Source organism: Aulonocara stuartgranti, assembly GCF_965226115.1.
Source record: "Aulonocara stuartgranti genome assembly, chromosome: 6".
Taxonomy (NCBI): domain Eukaryota; kingdom Metazoa; phylum Chordata; class Actinopteri; order Cichliformes; family Cichlidae; genus Aulonocara; species Aulonocara stuartgranti.
In genome coordinates this window covers 4,797,225-4,816,419 of record NC_138944.1, presented here as the reverse complement: position 1 = coordinate 4,816,419, position 19,195 = coordinate 4,797,225, and the positions used below count along the sequence as shown (strand labels likewise).

Here is a 19,195-nt window from a genome sequence, read left to right as displayed (position 1 = left end):
TATGTATTTAAATAATCACATAATCACAGCATTTCACTATTCGTGTTTCCAGCAGTTTATCAAAATATAAGAAAAAAACGTTGTAATTATATAAATGTTTGGTTTTTTTATTTAGAAAGCAAATCAAAGATGGTAAAGACATCACTGTATTTCTCTCACTTGGATGTAAAGCCATCCTATATGGTAGTTTGTACCGTATCTGTTCCCCAGAGCCACATATTGAACACCCTTGCTTTAGGTAGAAAGTTTATTATTATCTGTCAAGGTGATTTTCCGCCCAGACAAACAGAAGAGCAGGTGATTTCACACACTGGCATCTCCCCACAGTCAGACATGGAGGACTTAATGATATTAGAACTTCCTACCAACAGGCCGGAGAGGTACAAGCTTAGACACTGTCATGTAGGCAAAATTAGTGTCATATTTTTGTTTTTCTACAGGAAAAAAGTAAACGCCATTCATGTCTGGTTGGTGTTAATATCCTGGCACAATAAACTAGCCCACAACAAAATTTCAGCTACCAGATTTTGCCTTGGTTTTCATCCCTCGCCAAATTTCTCAAAGACATCCTCTACATCAGCCACTTACAGCTTTTTTCATGTTGTTTACGCGCCGTTGAAGTCGTGATTACACTTTTTACGACAGTCTCCGAATGCAGCACGGGAACAACCCCCGCCCCCAATAACCTCCCCCTCATGTAACGTCACACCAACGGCTATTTGCATGAAGTGTTTTCTGGCTGCAGCTCGAGCTCGGCTGCAGAGCGAGATCCTCAGAGGGGGAAAGCGAGGGAAGCGGTGCAGTGAAAATAGGAGGAGGGGGAGTCTTGTGTTTCACATCAGAGGAGCAGCGAGGAAAAACGGGCTGAAAGCAAGGATAAGGTGTCCGATAACAAAAGCAGAGAGGGGGGGGAAAGCAGAAGAGCGGCTTCTCTTGTATCGGAAAATGGAGCTACCCGCCGCGGGAGAGCACGTCTTTGCGGTGGAGAGCATCGAGAAGAAGCGCAGCAGAAAGGTTTGTCACAAGAGCACCGAAGGACATTTTTGCACACATGCACTTGGAAAGGAGGCTGATTTTTCTTTTTCACTTCTGCTTTCAGCGGAGCATATGTTGTTTTATTATTACTATTATTGTTATTCGATATTTTAAGATGACTGTGCAGCGCGGAGTAAAGTAACGTTACGCTCATTATCCCGTTTCTCCTCCTTCACAGGGACGGGTTGAGTATTTGGTCAAGTGGCGTGGATGGTCTCCAAGGTGAGTGCACTTGATAACAGAAATACACTCAACGAGGACGCCACATCCAAAACAGAAAGTGTGCGCAAGTGTAAATGCCTGCATTTTTCTGTGCGTGGGCGCGCGTACGGGGGGTTGCGCGTTCTTGCTCTGGGCACTCGGCGCGTTTATTGGCCCCGATGATGGATGTGGTTTCCCAATGTATGCAATCCCCAGTGTGCCAATTAGAGGAAGACATGTCTATAATTGAACACTATGTTTAAGAAATGCCACGTATCGAGATTTGTGTGGAGGCCGGACCGTTGTTTCCTCCCCCTATTACCGTGCGTAAAAGTTACTCATGATTTATTACACGTGTATCCACAGGGAGGACAAGCGTCTCAGCATGTTGTTTACATGCACGCCCACAATTATGACTCTAGGGAGATTTTATAAGTGATAGATTGAATTAGGTCCTGTCACCTGGGTATCTTCAGCCAGTGCCTGTTATGGTGAGCCGTTTTTGACTGGCCAGGGTGCACTCACTGCTCTCTGTCTCTCCTCTGTGGACAGATACAACACATGGGAACCAGAGGAGAACATCCTGGACCCAAGACTACTTGATGCGTTTCAAGACAGGTACGTTTGATAAAGAAGCTTCACAAGCTGCTGAAAAACATGATAGAACAGGTTTTAATCCACTGTATCTTACATTTCCAGTTTTTGTCACAGCACATAAAATATCTGTCACCCATCCCCAGAGAGTAAAGCAGGTTCCCCTGTAAGTTTTAGAAGTGTAGAGAGTTTGGTTAACAGAAAAGCCTTAATGTTTGTCTTTAGATTAAACCCTGTGTCATCAGAGTTGGATCAGGGTTAAGCTCAGGTTAGGGTTATCAGATCAAACTGAACCACTTTGTTGCGCATCTACTTTTTGTTACCTGATAGTTATTTGAGTGTCGGCATCATGTTATCCTGCTAAAGTGCTACCTGCTGTCCTGCCATCCACTCACCAGATGACCAGTGTCATTTTCCACAGCATGACTGTATAAGTGAATGATGATTGTTCAAAGGTTGTTTGATCCCTTTACTTTTTTGCAGGTTAGACTTTTTTCCCCTGGATTTTCTGATGTGCACCACTTTTAAGAACACAAATACAGAGGACACGAGACACCAATCACCAGCTTTCAGAGATGAATAACACTTAGTATTCAACTAAAAGATCTCCATTAAAAATCAATGAAGTCTAGTACTAGGATCAGTCCACATCTACGAGACAGAGTTATGATGTCACTTTATACTTCTTTAGTTGTATAGGTGTACTGCTTATTTAAAGTATCTGCATCTTTCACATTGTTTAAATTGCTTATGGATTTGCATTTATACAGTTTCTAGTGCTATAAATCCAGCTTGCCTGCACACATGTTAAAGTCAGACTTTCTGATGGCACAAAAAAGCCTCAGCAGACAAATGTGAAAATAATTTAGTCACATTCTGCACATTACATCATCGTGCATGGTAGAGTTTAAATATCTGTCTGAAGGAACATGAAGCAAAGTGTATTTTGGAGTCGAGGGGAAGTTTACATTATGGTTCACATCTTTAAGTAATCGGCTCATGATGTGATGACGGTGCAAAAGCAAAGCAAGATTGAAGGAACTACATAGTATCTTAGTAAACGTATATATCAGAAAAATTCAAATATTACCCTTTAGCGTTGGCTACCTTGGTGACTTTAGCTGTTTGGCTAAATACTAAATACTCTCCTGAGTGGCTGACCAGGCTGCTCCGTGTGAAGGGCAGTGTAATTGAATTTCCTAAATGCATGCTGTGTTAAACTGTCACTGGCTTCTCTCTCAGTCTCCTTCAGCTTTTGCCTACAGCAACCTTTCAGGCGCACGTCACACGTTAAAGCAAAACATCGACTTCACTCTACGGCTGTTTTCGCAATTATCTCTCGCTTGCTCCAAAGAGGAGGGATTTTATTGAAACTAATTGCGTGCCTCTCGGGGGAGCCAAATCGTCTGAATGCCAGGCTATGAAAATACACTGAGTCGTCATTGTAATTAGATGTGAGGGGGGGAGGGTGGGGGAGGAATCTGACATCACTCCTGTCTGCGGTATTGAATTACTGTCTTGGAGGGACTTGGATGGAGACTGAGGAAAGTCAGAGAGGGGTTGGCCCTTATCTTCCACCGTGGATAGAGTTTGTTTACTGGATTATGAGTGTTAGTATAAACTGACTGTTTAGCTTTTGTAGCAGCTGAGGATAAATGTACATTTGATCCTGTTTAAACAAAGGCGAGGACAGGTAAATATATGATGAACAAATAACAATGTATGCTCACCTTACATCAGGAAGTGTAACACATGCTCAGCGTTTTCTAATAGAGCATGAGGAGGACACCCATGACGTCGTGTTGCCATGCAACTGCAACTCATCTCTGTGTCATGGTTCACTGATTGGCTGGTCTATTCCTCTCCCGCAGGGAACGTCAAGAGCAGATGATGGGGTATCGCAAGAGAGGACCCAAGCCAAAACATCTTCTGGTCCAGGTAAGAAAAAATATATATAACAAGGAAACAGGACTTCAGTTTTTCTGTTTTTTATTAACCAGAACACCAGAAAGGCAGCAGCTCAAATAGCATTGTTTACACACAGCGCATTCACACACTGAAATATACTTCAAAACATGATTCTAAATGCTAATCTTGATTATCAGTAATGATGAATGATGCTTAAGTTTCATTTTTATTTGTACCTCTCTCTCTAAGGTCGGGAAATTTCAGAAAATATTAAAGAACATGTGAAATATGTCACGTTTCATCATGTGAAAATGATGAAACATGTCATGAAAGTTGTGATACTAAAAAAAAATAAAATAACGTTTTCGTCTCTAACATGGCTAAAGCTTTTGGTACCATTAAAGCCTACATTCCCCAAAATGCAACTCAAAGCTCCTTTTGTTAGACCCCGCCTGTTAAACGTTTGGGCTTCACACTCAAATTTTTTGGCTTTCAAGTTGTGATTATGAAAGCCATGCTAGATGAAGATGTTCCAAATAAATATGTGGTTAATATGTTTTTCTATTTTGTTTTTGTTCTTGTTGTTATTTATACATGAATAAAAGCATCTTTGTATAATATGCATAATTTCATGTCTGTAAGCCACTTCACATTATCTTTTTAACGTGAAACTCGTGGGACACAGCAGATTAATATTGGCCACAGACATCTGTAAATGTATTTGGGTATCAGTCAAGTTGTTACAGATATTTGGCTGATATATCAGTATTCCCTATTTTAAACTGAGATGACCCATCATGGTTTACTCCACAGGGTTTTGTTTTACCTGTATGATGAGATAACAAAGCTTCATTTGTAAAAATTTAGGTGTTGGCTCATTTACGGAGTGAAAATTTGAATGAGCGAGGAACGTTATCTTCATTAAATTCTATAGGAATCTGTCTCCTGACCTAACAGTTGCAGTTAGGTGACTGCGATTGTACATTTAATGCATCAATCACTGGCCCAAAGGGCTAAGGGATCCCCTCGGAGGCATGTTTTTGTTCCTCTCAGGAGGGTGTTGGTGGTAACACATGGGATAAAGTCAATGCCGGGACACAAAGCAGCCAATGACATTCCTCCAAGCTGAGGTCACAGCCACGGGAGACACTTTGAAATGTCACTGTGATGGCCGGGCTGGTGGCTCAGAGAGCTGCAAGGGATCTGTAGGAGGGCTGTGTCAACATGGACCCAAGGCCTCTGAAATAAACCTTGTGCTCGTTTGGAGCCCCGTCACACATTCCAAGCACAGTGTCTTCATTGCAGCTCGTGGGCCCCATGAAAGCCTTTTTTTTGTACCCAAGGAAAGACACGTGTGTAGAAACTGGAGACTCTTAATCATTAATCAAATTCCCAGCTCAAAGGGATGCTCTTTATTTTAAATGCTCATTAAAACAACACAAATCATTTGATTCTTTATCGATGGGGCTTGGGCGTTTTTAATAATGCTGATTACTGTGTTTGCTCGCAGGTGCCTTCCTTTGCCAGGAGGTCCAGTATCCTGGCTGACCTACAAGAGGCGTCCCTGGATGAGGACAGCTGTCAGAACGCCAGTCCCATCCAGATGCTTCGTCCGCAGCCCCAGCATTACCAGCTGAACAGTAAGAAGCACCACCAGTACCAGCCGCTGTGCAGGGAGCGTGAGGCTGAGCAGCAGGCTAACGGCAAGAAGTTTTACTATCAGCTTAACAGCAAGAAGCATCATCACTACCAGCCAGACATTAAGGTGCACGAGCCCATATTTGCTAAACCCAAGATAGACGTCCAAGCTCCTGAGCTGGCTAACAAAGAGTATAACCTTCCTCCGGTGCTGCAGCAAAAGTGGGTTCGGGACAAGGACTCGGGCTGTCTGACCAAAGTGAAGGATATCACCATGGAGTTGAAGAAGCTTCCGGCAAACTTCAACGGACACAAAGAGCAAGAGAAGCCAAAACCTAAGGAGGACGCTTTACCACAGCCCAACGGTGTCAGCAGCAGCAAACTAAAGATTGTGAAGAACAAAAACAAGAATGGCCGGATTGTTATTGTCATGAGCAAGTACATGGAAAACGGGATGCAAGCAGCTAAAGTGAAAAACGGCGAGTGTGATGCTGCTGAAAAGCCACCGCAAGGCACCGACAATGGTGCGGAAAAGCACCTGGAAAAGATGAAGCTCGTCAAAAAGCTCGGCCTCATCAATGGATTTGCTAAAAGCCCCGTAGACAAAGCAACGTCTCTCAGTTCTGGATTTAATGGAAATTGCCCCAAAGAAAAGGAACCGTCCCTGAAAGCGGAGCTAACTGTGACAGAACAGGATAAACATGTTGAGGTCAGGGGTCAGGGCCAGCTTCCAGAGGATCAGCCTTTGCAATTGACAACCAAACCTAATCTGCTCTCCCGGCCTTTGAACAGGGGAGTCCCCTCATCACAGGACAAAAGAGAAGGCCAAGGTGGGTTTCAAGGGCTAAAGCGACACCTCTCTGACACAGATGGTGAGGAACGTGAGGGTAGTAAAAGGTTTTTGAGCTCCAGGAGCATAAGCGCTCCCAACACAGCATCATCACCTGTCCAAAGCATCAACATCGACCAAAATGGACACCACAGTCACCCCGGGCTGCAGGATTGTGGGTATGTGGACCAAGTGGAGCCCATTGACTTGAGTATTGTCAAGTCGAGGCCTAAAGCTCCAGTTCCCACGGCAGCCCAGCCTGAAACGCACACACAGCCCGAGGCGCTAACACACACAGAGGAGGAAAGACAAACAGAGGCTGACACACAAACAGAAACTCAGCTTGAAACACAACAACCTGCAGAAGTGGAGAACGCCGAGTCGCTGTCCGTTTCTAACCACGAACAGAAAAAGGAGGACACATTTCCCTCCTTCAAACCTTTCCTTGGGAATATAGTCATCACGGACATTACCACAAACTGCCTCACCGTTACGTTCAAGGAGTACATAGCAGCGTAACAATCTGGGTACCAGCTGTTCATCTGTATAAATGTACATGACATATATTTGTATTTTTGGATGCTTGAATGTACAAATCGACCCTTGATGTTGTTTTCATTTTGTATATTGGTAGTTCAGATAACAAGAGAAACTTTTTATTTGCATATTTCTTCTTATAAGCTAACGAGAAACTGTCTATTTGCATATTTCTTTCTTATAAGCTCAACCTGTTGTTATTTCTGGAGATTTTATAACATGCAGTATCTTCTTGAAACCTAAACTGCAAAATTAGATCGAGCAAATGAGGGGATGTAATTAAAGATGCACTTACTCGTGTAAATAAATACGCTTCACTTTTCTATGGATGTAACTCGTTTTATACAGTCAACCGTCTACATGTCAGATAATGTCAAACAAATGTAGGCTATATGGAGAATTTTGTTAGGAAGAAAATTATATTGAATCCTGGTAAATTACACTGTGTGTGTGTGTGTGTGTGTGTGTGTGTGTGTGTGTGTGTGTGTGTGTGTGTGTGTGTGTGTGTGTGTGTGTGCGTGCGTGCGTGCGCGAACAGATGGACAGATTTAAAGGATGCGTGCTGCTTGGACAGATTATGCCATTAGGCATGCTTAAACAAGCAAATAAAGAAAAATGAAGCGCCTTTTTGTCAATAAATATGATTTGCATTGTTAAAAAGGCTTTTAAATGGAAGATTATTCAAGCTCGATGTTTGCTTCTGTTCTGTTTTTTAAGCCATGCCTCTCTGATGCCGAGCACCAGTCGCCTGTGACTCTGATAATTTATGTTTTGCAGCAGCACACTGACTGAACGTGGCTTCTTTTTCTTTTATTTGAATGACATCAGTCACAAATCTGCTAGTTGAGCTCTCTAATCTTACAGACTAATACCACCAGCTGGGTTCTCTGGATTCAACTTTTCATGTCTCTGTTCTTTGGCACCCTGACGTGTTCAGTGAAGGCAGTGCAGTTATTATGTATGGGATCCCAGAGGCTTGTCTTGACATAGTTTGCAGTGGAGCTGCAATTAGAAGTGTGTAAAAGCACTTTTCATAATCACTTCTGATCCCCTGTGTCTCTTCCTGCACTGCTGGAGGTGGATTGAGCTGCTCTGTGAGAACCTGGAGCACCGTGTGCTTTTGTGTGCAGAGAGGAAAAAATAATGGCTTCTTATGATGCATCATAATTTGCAATAATAAAATTGTTTGCAACTGAGTGTGTTTGATGTGTTTATTCTCCATGCTCCTATAGCAAAGGGGGGGTACCCTGGTACCCTTAATCACGTGATGCGACCTCGGCTTCCCTCAGAGAGCTGAATGTTTTAGCAGGAAGAGGACGGCTGCTGTTGTCTTAAAAGGTTGCCTCAGAAGAAGCTAAATCTGATCTTGGCTCTGTCTGTCTCTGTGTGTGCGTGCGTGTGGGCTGCAGGCCACAAGGATTACAGAGCCGGGGTGTATTTTCAGATGAGCATCCTACAATCCCACAGGCTGTTTTGGACCAGCATGTGTGCCATAGTGGAGCTCAAAGTCAGGCCTTTTCACTTGTATATGTGCAAATTATTTTAACTCACATAAAAAACTGCTTTTTACAGAAGTTTGCAGTTTAATTCTGTCCTATATCAGCAACTGAGTTTAAAGTGAAACGATCACAGGCCTGAATTATGCAACAGTAAAAGAAAGACCTTAAATATTGAATATATTGAATCGCTGAATTCTTTGACTGAAAAACAAAACGTCTGTTTTGTGCTGAAATGAATGCTAAAGAAGTACGTTTGTAATTTAAAGCTCATAATTTTGACCTGAACAGCTGTTCGCGCCAGGTGTTTCTTTGATAAATCATGCTGCCATGCTGAGAGACTCAACAGGAGGCAACTGATTTCTTCGCTACAGGTTCAGCTTTAATGGCAGAGGCGGGGTATTATTTTCACGTTTCTTGTTTAATGCATGCATATAGTGAAGGAGCTGGTTCGTGCAGGTGAGCTCAGTCCTAAAGCTGCCCGAAACATTTTTGTCTTGCCACACGAATGCATCATCTATCCGTCTGCTGTGAGGGGAAATGCGCGATATCCGTATTTTCCGACAATGTGTGTGCATAAATAATCTTTAGAAAAGCGATGAAATCTGACATTCCGACAACCGCAATGACAGAGATGGCAGCTCTCGACCATTTCCTCTGCTCCAACCCGCCAATAAAACTGCTTTCTGTGCGCATTAATATGAGCGTCGACAGAGAAAATGGCTGTCCTCTCCTCCTCCGTGCGCGCTCTTCTCTTGCGTCTCTCCGAAACGCTGAGCAGCAGCCCGCAAATTATTACCGCGATGTTCCAGCTGAGGAGCTACAGCGGGAAATTCCCCGCAGGATCTAAGACCAAGTTACTTCCTTTGTAATGGCTGTTTGCGCTTATTCGTGTAAAGAATCTAATAAAAAAAATGTGACAGACACCAAACAAGTTGGTTTCTTACTGCAATCATCTAAAGAAGAATTGCACAAAATGCTGCACGGAGGATTTGCGCTGTTTCTCTTCCTGATTTGTGTCAGGTTGAGCTGATTTTGCGTGTGAGTGATGAACAGATCCAGGGCTCGTCTCACAGAAGACACGTGCTTTTTGAATTGCCAAACTTTTATTCCGAGGGGAGTCTCGAGTGGGCCGGCACTTTCTCCACACACATCCTTAAGTGCAGATTTTGGACTGCGCCACACATCAGCGCAGTTACAAACCTCTTGACCCGCCTGCCCTTTTTAAATTTAGATCCGGTTTAAATGCTGTGAACTGGACAGAAATTTCCACGCGTGACAAAATTACTGACTGAACCCGACTGTTTTAGCTCTTTATGATGTGAACATTAGTTCCGTTTGTAAAATGGGGAAAAACATCCTCTCAGGTTTTGTCCCAAACCCACCAATGAGCCTGGTACAAATATTCCTCTGAAACTCTTTTTAAAGCTGCTCACATAAAGGAGTCTTTGTGTCGTTTTTACACAGAAAAAAAGTTGTTTGAAGGGGAAACGGGTAGGAATAGAAACTGGAGTGTAAATTGCACATAAAAACATTAGAGACTAATAGTTTCATTTACGCAGGCAGCCTGCTGGGATCCCCCTGCCTTTTCCAATGAACAAAGTGACTAAAGCTCCAGTCATCCAGCGGTGACTGGCAGATGAGCTCAGCCCTTGTGAAGACTGTGAACTCATGAAGACTCTGGTGGTGGTTTTTTGTTTTGTTTTTCGTGTCAACGTAACATAATTATCCACAGTGTTTTCCCTAAGTAGTGAATTGGAGCCCCGCGCCTCTGATTTCGGTCTATTCTCTGTTCTCTGATCATTTTCACCCTGCAGGCTGTACGAGCCCGGTTGGTTTGAAACCGGTTGAGCCTGCACGAAAATCAAGTTTTCATGAGACATGACGGGAATCCGTGAAAGGAATTCAGCTTTAAAATGAAGAGAACCATGAAGAATATTGACTACCTGCCATGATACCTTATTGAACTAATGTTTTTTCTTCAACTGCCCATTAGTGCGATTACCTATGGAAAAAAGGAAATTAATAAAGGCTAAAAATTGGGTCTAATGTAAACGTTTAAATCCCCAGACAAGTGAAAAAAATGGGGGAAAGCTTTAATTGGGGCAGGATTCCTTCAATGCTTAAGCTCCACAGAACGGAGTGAACTTGGTCAATTGGATGTCTGAAATGTCTGGTTATTATTGCGCTATTTTTCGTATTAGTCCCTTTGTGCTGTAGCCGGGGATTCCTGTTTTGTGCGCACACCGGGAACACGCGTCTTGCCCGGATACAAGCCAACCAATGGTGTTTTAATGGCGGCGGCACTGCTGCACTGCAGGCGCGCCGAGACCAATCGCATCCAGAGTCTGAGGTGCGCCCATCTTCTCTTTCTGTCTGCGCTCAGAAGAAAAAAAAGCCGAAGCATGGATCAGAACCTGTAGCCTGGAATAATCACCGGGCCAGCTAAAGGCTTAATCCGAGCTTTGCTTCCTTTAAGAGGTTCTGATATGTCACTCACCGCAGCCTACAGATCCAGAGTAATGCTTTGGAGATTAGGGCATCTTTCAAATATTTAGTTTGGGTTTGGTGTTCGACCATTCCCTTTGGGTTTCACCTCCGGGGGAAATTATCTTACATAAATGGTAAATATTTCCCTCTGTGCGCGCAACACCAAATTACTGCTAGTCAATTTCTGTTCTGGCTCTTTCAGGTGATTTTGAGCCGGTTTTAATGAGTTTTATTCGAAGATCCTTTCGCTCAGAAACTGAGAAGAACAGAAAAAATGTTTAAATTTGGTTTATTAGAAATTTGGGGAATTTTAATGCGTCGTGGCATCTTCACTCAGCCTGTAGTCACACCTTTTTATTAGCAACAGTTTAGGAATTTAAAACGACAAATGCTCCGGATAGTTTTAAATTTCCCCGAAATTGTTGGTGCTCAGTCGATCTCTGCTCTTAATTATCCCGATGTGAGGCCTCCTCACCCCCGTGTGGTTTTCATGTTTTTGTTCCTCAGTCAGTGATCGTGGGCCTGCTGGACCTGCGCGCATGATTGAGATTTTAAACCAACCTCGGTTATTTGTTTTATTACGCTTAAAGCAATAAAGGCAGCATATTGTTTACCATGTACCTACATGTTTAGCTTTACATGATAGTGTTTATATTTTAAAGTGATGAAACGTGAAAAAGAAAAAGGAAAACGTGTTTTATTATTCAATAAATATAAATGAGGAATGTTATTAAATTGAACACATTATGTCGGTCTAAAAAAATAATGTGTGTGTGTGTGTGTGTGTGTGTGTGTGTGTGTGTGTGTGTGTGTGTGTGTGTGTGTGTGTGTGTGTGTGTGTGTGTGTGTGTGGCAGAGACCTATACTGTAAAATGTAATTAGTTCTCAGAAAAAAAATTATGCAAACTTGTTGCCTTAGAAAAACTAAGTGCAGCTTACTTAAGATGAATTAGGGCATCTTATTCGTTGAGAGTATGCGAAGTTAAATTATGGATTTCTCTCACCCACTCACACACGCACGCACACACAGAATATATTGTTAGTGAAGGCATCATCCTCCTGCTCCTCACGGAGTGCTTGTTCTTGAATTTGTCTTCTCCGCATTTGTAGTTTGCACCAGGGCCTTGCCAGGCTCCTCGAGAAAATCCTTTGCTCTGGAGCTTTCCTGTGTTCCAGTGTGACTTTGGATATATCCAGATGATGAAAGCATTTCACGCTGGGATGTCTAAGATGTTGAAACATATCACAAGTATACCGTAGGGTTCTCATTTTGCAGCTGTAGCCATTCACCAGCTTGCCCATGTCGTCCAGCCGTCCCTCTGTGGGATTATAATCCATGATGATTTCCGGTATTTGATGCTCCTGCTCAAACACTCTCACACCCTTGTGCGGCAGATTTTTCTCCTTTTTTATGTAGGACACTAGGAGGTCTGGGCTGTGAACGCACACCTGGAAGAGCTGAAAGATTTGTGTCTGGGCCGTGTTCAGGACGGTCCACCTTTGTCTGCTTCCTCTTTAGAGGCTCCGATCACAGTTTGTGTGACATAAAAACGTCATTGCATGTTGCATAATTTCCCTGTAAACAGATGCAAGTTGCATTTAAATGCATTTGATGACTTAGCATCACAAGCAGCCCTGCAGAGCTTCCTGATAAATGGCACCAATGCTCGTCCCAGAGGAATTCTGTGAACTCCCGTTAGAATCCGAAACCCCAGCAAGGAGTGCACGGGAGTGGATTTGGGCCATCTCTCTCATCCCTCTCTAAAAACGTTTCTTCCCTCTAAATCAATGTACCTCAGAGTGATTGAATGAATCCGGCACAGCCAGAAAAGGTTAAAAGGAAGACTGGATATCCAGCACTTGAGGAAATGACATCGGTGCTGCATTTTTACACTGTCAGCTCTGCGGGGTGTTTCTTTCTTTGGTGCAGGGAGACCATTTTCTTCAGATCCGTATTTTATCCCTTGCTGGCTGCTGATTGGCTGGCTGCTAATTGGCCGGTCCCGCGGTGTGCTGCTGAGCAGGGGTCCTGGGGCAGACTCGTTATGGAAGGGGCTAGAGGTCAGTTTCATCCTCTTCTTCAAGCTCACCACAGCCAGAGTTTGAATGGATAGATGTAATGTTACGTTTCTGAAACATTGTCAAGCTTCTCTGTCTTCGAAAATCATATCTCTCTTGTGGTTACCCTAGCGTTACATAAATGACTCCTAAAAGAATATTTGGGAGTGGTGCTCAAGGACGAAATAAATAAAATAAATAAAATGTGTATGTGAAAGAATTTACATCAGTTTTGTGCTTGAACATATTTAACAGTAAATGATCGCAGGTAAGTTTAACCTGACCTGCTGCTAAGACGTAATAGATTTAGATGATGAGTCATGAGTCTGAGGCATTTTTGAAAAATTTTAATTTATTTAAAAATATTCCAACCCAAGAGGAATTAAATGCATAATTAATAACCAGATTGTATGGCCATCTTTTTTTTTTAGTTACTTACTCATTCGCTTCCCTTTATCGCCGCTGTCCTTGTGTTGGAATTCATTTCATCTCATTTTTAACTGACGAAGAAAGATCAGCCAGTCTCAGCAAAGATGTTCAAATGATTCAGCCAAGACTAACCGCTCTTTATATATATATATATATATATATATATATATATATATATATATATATATATATATATATATAAACGTAGTTATTCTTACTATTTCAACCTAATAAAATCGAATCTAAAAAATGAGCAAGTAAAAAATTATAAATATAAAAACAGTCTAATGAAAAAATAATAATAATAATGATAATAATAATAATAATAATAATAATGTTTTTAAATAAATTTTTCTTTTATAGTTTCTTTATCATTACACTGATACCAAAGTAAATGCATAAATAATCGAATTTATTTAATTTGTTGTTTGTTTTTTTGCGGGTAACATAAATGTGGCACTGTATGGGAAAACAGGGATCGGATTTATGAGCGGAAGGGCGCCTCACTGTGAGAAAGGAAAAGTGAAAACTGCGGTTTAACTTTGACCTTTTTGTTTGATGTGCGTTAAAAACAAGGGGCCTCGCAGGAGCTTATCCATAATTTCCGATTATCTGGGCTGAGAAATCTCATTATCGGGAAAAATTAAACAAAAATTCAAAGATGGCTGTGTTTCATAATTCAAAGAAACAAATCACAACCCCCCGTTTCACTGAAGAGACCAATCAGATGCCTTTAAACCTCACACAGCGAGAAGCTTTCCCAGATCTCTTCCTGGAAAATTCGTCTTATTACTGCTTATCTTTGGGCCGTGACAGCTGTTTTCCTAACGTCTGATGAATCAGTGTCACTGAAAGGTTCAGTTTAATCGCTGAGATCCAATGGACTGACCTCTTACCAAAACACAAATTTATTTTATAACATTACAGGCATGTATTTGATTTAAATGTATCACCCACTTTGCACTTATTTCAAACAACAGAGCGCCGGCGTGAGATATGCGGTAAATCAGACGGCTGAATATAATTACAATATTTTCTCTTTAAGGTGAACGCGCAGAGAATAATTAGATAAAATCACGTGAACGGACCGGGCAGATATGTAGCACTTGGCCTGACGCAGGGAGGACGTGGAGGCGATCGTTTGGTGTTTATGGAATAACAAAAAATAACCTCCGCTTCATCAGCTGATGAATACGCTGCTGTAGCGACCAAACGCAAATGGGGGAAACTACCTACGCGCTGGCGCGCAATTCAGGCGCCCTCGTTATTTCCTACTCTCTCTCTATTTGCCTGACAAGGCTGGCATGTCCGCATAACGAGACCGCGTGCATTTTTGCGCACATAACTTGCGCGAAATGATTCACTCGCCGCGCGGGGAAAAAAGCCACCATTTCCCCCTCCCCGAAGAATTCGCAGAGGCGCAAGCTCCTCCTCTCCACTTAGCAACCAGAGCACGTAGCAACGGTTCGACCAATGGGTGCTCGCCTAAAGGTTCCACCGACTGCGGTTCCTTAGCAACGCTGTGAAAAAACTGCGCTGACGTCCATTCTGTTCGGGAGTATTATGGTCTGTCGGGAATTCAGAGTGGCTGGGACTGGAGAAAAATATCTGCTCTGCTAGCGTTAGCGTCCACCCAGCTAACGGGAGGTAGCACTGGGGTAAACATGGAGCTTTCTGCCGTCGGGGAGAGGGTGTTCGCTGCCGAGTCTATCATCAAACGCAGAATCAGGAAGGTAGGCGGGAGATGTAACGTGCTCTTTTCTCCCAGAATGCTGAATAAGACCACCACCGCCGCACTCTCATACTACTGTTAACCCTTGCGAGCTAACCAAGTCCTGTCTGTTTGTTTCTGATGGCATGCAGGGTCGCATTGAATACCTCGTGAAATGGAAGGGGTGGTCTCCCAAGTAAGTCCCGCTACACTGAGCCTCATTATGTTTTCACCCCGCGGCTGCCCTGCCCGCACTGTCTCGGCTGTGGCTGTCGTTAGCACAGCACATCACAGCTAGCGGGATTAAAACTGAGCACGGTGGAGATTTTTAGCTCGCAGGCTAGCGCCGTGTGTCAGTCTCCGCTCCCTCTGTCTAACTCTGCGTTTTTAATTCGCAGATACAGCACTTGGGAACCGGAGGAAAATATTCTGGACTCCCGCCTGTTCGCCGCTTTTGAACAGAGGTAAGATGTCTGTGTGGCCTTTCTGGGCAGAGCCAGTGAGTGTTCGGTAACTGTACGCTGTCCTCGGTGCACTTTGCTCCCGTGACACTCAAAATGGGTGTCTGGTTTTTCACAGGGAGCGTGAAAGGGAGCTCTACGGGCCCAAAAAGAGAGGACCAAAACCCAAGACGTTTCTGCTTAAGGTAAAGCTGGCAGCTTGCTTTATTTTTTTATTGCGTGTCTCTAATAAAGCCCCAACAAACCTTTCCTGCGCTCTCTTCACTTCTGTAGATTGTGGCTTCTTAATTTTTTTCTTTGAGTGCATTAGTGAATGAGCAGGTTAAATATGCTAATTATGCATAATTAGGACAGCCTACCCATGAATGGGAGTGTATTCAGTTTGTTTATTGCCTAATGGGGATGTATTGACATGCTAAAACGGGCTTTGACTACCTAAAGACAGGGGTGTCAAACAAGCGGCCCCTAGGGCCAGAAGCACATCGCAAAAGGTGTCCCATCAGGGGGGCTTTTTTCAACTGGGGAAATTGAACTGTTAATTTTGTGGTGATACCAGGCATTAGAATATATATGATAAAATAATTTCTAGGTCCTGACAAATGGGTTGACCCAGAGAGTTTGGCATGTATCTGGTTATTTCTGCTTCTCTAAATGAAGAGAAAAATCAGATATTATGCAGCTGTTTTAATGGACTATAGCTTACATAAGGACTCTTTGTGTCCTGTTAAATAAAATGTGTTTAACAAACAGCCAGGCTGTTTTTCCATCTTCTTCTTTTTTTTACACGCTCTGGGTCTGTTGTCTCTTTATTAAAGCCACTTTTAAAGCAAAAATGGAAAAGCTCCAGGTGGCATGTAATAAATTAGAATTCAGGAATGTTTAAGTTCTCCAATTTTGTAGATCAGTAATAAAAAAAAATCTCACTTGAATTTTAATGTACAAATTTATTTGCCTCTAAAATATAGTTGTAAGAACTATAAAACTACTCTACTTTAAAGGACATGAGGTGTTTTTCTTTTCTTGAACACATGCCGTTTATGCATTTGTTGTCCCTGTTGTGTAATTTATAAATAGATTAAAAAATATAAAACAAATAGTTTATATACTGAAATGGATATGTGTCTGAAATAAATTATTTAATTAAAATTTTATGATTACATGTTACTTTCCAATGAGCCGAGGAAAACATCACGGCCTGATGCTTCATCTGTTCAGAGCGGTGAACCGTGAAAATTGCTTAATGAGCGGCAGTTTGTCTTGAACAAAATGCCAGAGTCTCCACTGACAGGGCTCGTTTAAAGGGGATTGGTAGAAGTTGAGTAATAAACATGGTGCCCTGAAACTAGTTATTGCTGTGAATTATTGATGTAAGATTAATATCCACTCTTTCGATAGTTAGTTTATTAGCAGTCCAATATGACAGGTGTAGGTAGAAGCAATCAATAGGCTGTTTAAATTACATTCTACAAATTAATAGAAAAAGCAGACGATAAAAGAATGAATGAATCCCTTTTAACTGATTCAGTTTGATGTTCGCTATGAAAAATGGTGTCATTTTCTTAAAATACTAATTTCAAAAATTTTCTGATAGGCTCAGGCAAAGGTGAAGTCCAAGTCCTATGACTTCAGGAGCGAAGCAGTCCGAGGAATGCGCGTCACCTACCCGACCCCAGAACCGATTGCCACCCCCAGGGCCAGAGAGGGCCTGAGAGCTGTCGTGCCCACCATCTTCCCACCGAGTACCGTCAACCGTGGAGAAAGCGTACGCGTCCGACCGCCTGAACTGAGCCCTCGTGAGCACCAGCAGTCTTTGCTTCATACTAGTTCAGAAGACCTCATCCACATACCTAAAAAGAGAGGTCCCAAGCCTAAGCCGCGGTTTAATGAGGTCTTCTCTGAGCACCATAAAAGGAGAGGGGAGGAGCAGGAGAGCCACGGCCCTCACAAACTGGCTAAGCTCCAGGGGGGCGAAGACATGAGGCTGGTCAAACTGGCCCACAGACATCCAGAGAACCACGGCCACAGCCATAAACATCATTACCACCACCATCACCACCACCACCACCACCACACACAGCGCTCTGGGGAGAGCTCCTACAAACAGCTGTACTCAGACCGCGGCCTGCATCCTCACAGAACAGACATGGACACTCACAGAATAAAGGACGTCTCCGCCTACCTGGTACCTGCACACTTCAAGCACCACTCCAAAATGAGTCTGAGTCGTCCCGCCGAGCTCCCCCAAATGGAAAAGCCTTATTTTCTGGACAGGCCGTCCCCAACGCGGCTCGACGACGATTTGGACGAAGTGACGTGGAGGCCGTCTCTCGGCAACGTGGAGAAGGTCCTGGTGACAGACGTGACCACCAACTTCCTGACGGTCACCATCAAGGAGAGCAGCACTTCTAAAGGCTTCTTCAAGGACAAAAGATGACTGACTGATGCTCTGTTTTCTGACTTTCAGCAGATCTGAAGTTTATAGGACATGGTGGGATTATCAAGCAACGCAGATTTTGTATGTAATGTAAAAAGGCAAATAACATAATGTGCATATGTGTATATAATATAAAGCTGGACATCTATTTAATGTATTGACCAAATCAAATGAAGTCCCTTTCACATTGTGCAATGGTTAACATGAGTTGCATGTTTCCTTTGCAGCGAGTGGCTACTTTCTGTACAGACCTTGTGACTTTTACTATTTTGCATTTAAAACTAACAAGAATGTATTTTTTCCACGTTTCTTCCCACCTGAGCTGTGCAGCGAGGATATTTAATTCAGGTTGTGGTCTGAATAATTCTCTTTATTTGAACTGATTTGACTGAAAGGTTTCGCTTGATTTCAAATCCTGGAATAATATTTAAAAATTAACTCAAGCACTTTGAATTTAAAAGTATTAGAAAAAATCTTTATGTTGTCTTCAAAGACCGAGTTTGCCTCGGAGATTTCTAAAACCTAAAGTAAATTAACAAATTCAACACACTCTCTGAAGTTTTCCCAAAGTTAATATAACATTTTCCATTAACATAGTTCCTATATTTTACATTTTCATAGAAAAACGATCATACAGCTTTGTTGTAACTGACAAAAAAGAGGTTGTTGTCAAACTGCTTTTTAGACGCTTTTCAATAAATCATTTGAATTTCTCATTTCTTTGTGTTGTTTTTAAACCATCGTCAGCCCTCCGGGTTCCGCTTAGATCCATCAATTAGACCCGACAAACGACTTAACCGCCGGGCTTAGTTTTATATTCCCCACATATAATAATATCTCTCGATTTCAACGCGTTGTTTAATATTTATTTATTTATTGAAATTTCTGCAAAGTTGCGCCAAAAGTTAAAGGCCTCGGGCTCATCACCCAGCCCGGCTCGCACAGTCCTGCGGGAGGCCTACATGATTCTCCCTCCAGAGTTGCAACAGCACAAATTTCTCCCCCCTCTGGTCAATAAAAGTCCGTGAATCTGCTTTCATTGTTTAATTTTTGTATGCGTCGTGACTCTACATGGCTGCATGACCGCTTAGTTTTATTATTAAAAAAAGAAAACGATTGAAATGACCAAATGCAGCCAGTCATTCCAATAATTATTCCATTTTTATTCAAGGTATATTTAAAAGCAAACACATTTTTAATGTTTTTGATTGATTTCATGATATTTTCTGTGTATGCGATTGCGCCAGGACAGGCCTCAGACAACAGCCTCAGAGTGCGGTGAAAAATGAGAAACGGGTAAATTGTTCCGCATGCAGGTGCACACATTTCACAGCAATATAAAGCGGGGCTCTGCTTTATTCATCCGCGACACAG

At 42.5% G+C, this 19,195-nt stretch overlaps 2 protein-coding genes across 2 annotated transcripts; both read left to right on the top strand.

Moving 5' to 3' along the window:
• The first annotated feature begins 604 nt into the window (after window positions 1–604).
• On the top strand, window positions 605–7,938 carry LOC309708855 (E3 SUMO-protein ligase CBX4-like). Its single transcript, XM_082537173.1, has 5 exons — window positions 605–1,014; window positions 1,214–1,257; window positions 1,789–1,854; window positions 3,702–3,768; window positions 5,249–7,938. Exons 1-5 carry the CDS (start codon window positions 724–726, stop codon window positions 6,722–6,724), a joined length of 1,944 nt encoding a protein of 647 aa, XP_082393299.1. The 5' UTR covers window positions 605–723; the 3' UTR covers window positions 6,725–7,938.
• A 6,874-nt stretch (window positions 7,939–14,812) lies between these two features.
• Window positions 14,813–18,537, top strand: cbx8b (chromobox homolog 8b). The gene is made up of 5 exons (XM_082537782.1): window positions 14,813–14,948; window positions 15,079–15,122; window positions 15,325–15,390; window positions 15,506–15,572; window positions 16,979–18,537. Exons 1-5 carry the CDS (start codon window positions 14,880–14,882, stop codon window positions 17,819–17,821), a joined length of 1,089 nt encoding a protein of 362 aa, XP_082393908.1. The 5' UTR covers window positions 14,813–14,879; the 3' UTR covers window positions 17,822–18,537.
• The last annotated feature ends 658 nt before the right edge of the window (window positions 18,538–19,195 follow it).

Coding starts and splice junctions, on each gene's coding strand:
- LOC309708855 (XM_082537173.1), top strand. CDS start 724: ATGAAGTGTTTTCTGGCTGCAGCTCGAGCTCGGCTGCAGAGCGAGATC. Junction 1,015..1,213: donor AGAAGAAGCGCAGCAGAAAG/GTTTGTCACAAG, acceptor CCTCCTTCACAG/GGACGGGTTGAGTATTTGGT. Junction 3,769..5,248: donor CAAAACATCTTCTGGTCCAG/GTAAGAAAAAAT, acceptor GTTTGCTCGCAG/GTGCCTTCCTTTGCCAGGAG.
- cbx8b (XM_082537782.1), top strand. CDS start 14,880: ATGGAGCTTTCTGCCGTCGGGGAGAGGGTGTTCGCTGCCGAGTCTATC. Junction 14,949..15,078: donor TCAAACGCAGAATCAGGAAG/GTAGGCGGGAGA, acceptor GATGGCATGCAG/GGTCGCATTGAATACCTCGT. Junction 15,391..15,505: donor TTCGCCGCTTTTGAACAGAG/GTAAGATGTCTG, acceptor GGTTTTTCACAG/GGAGCGTGAAAGGGAGCTCT.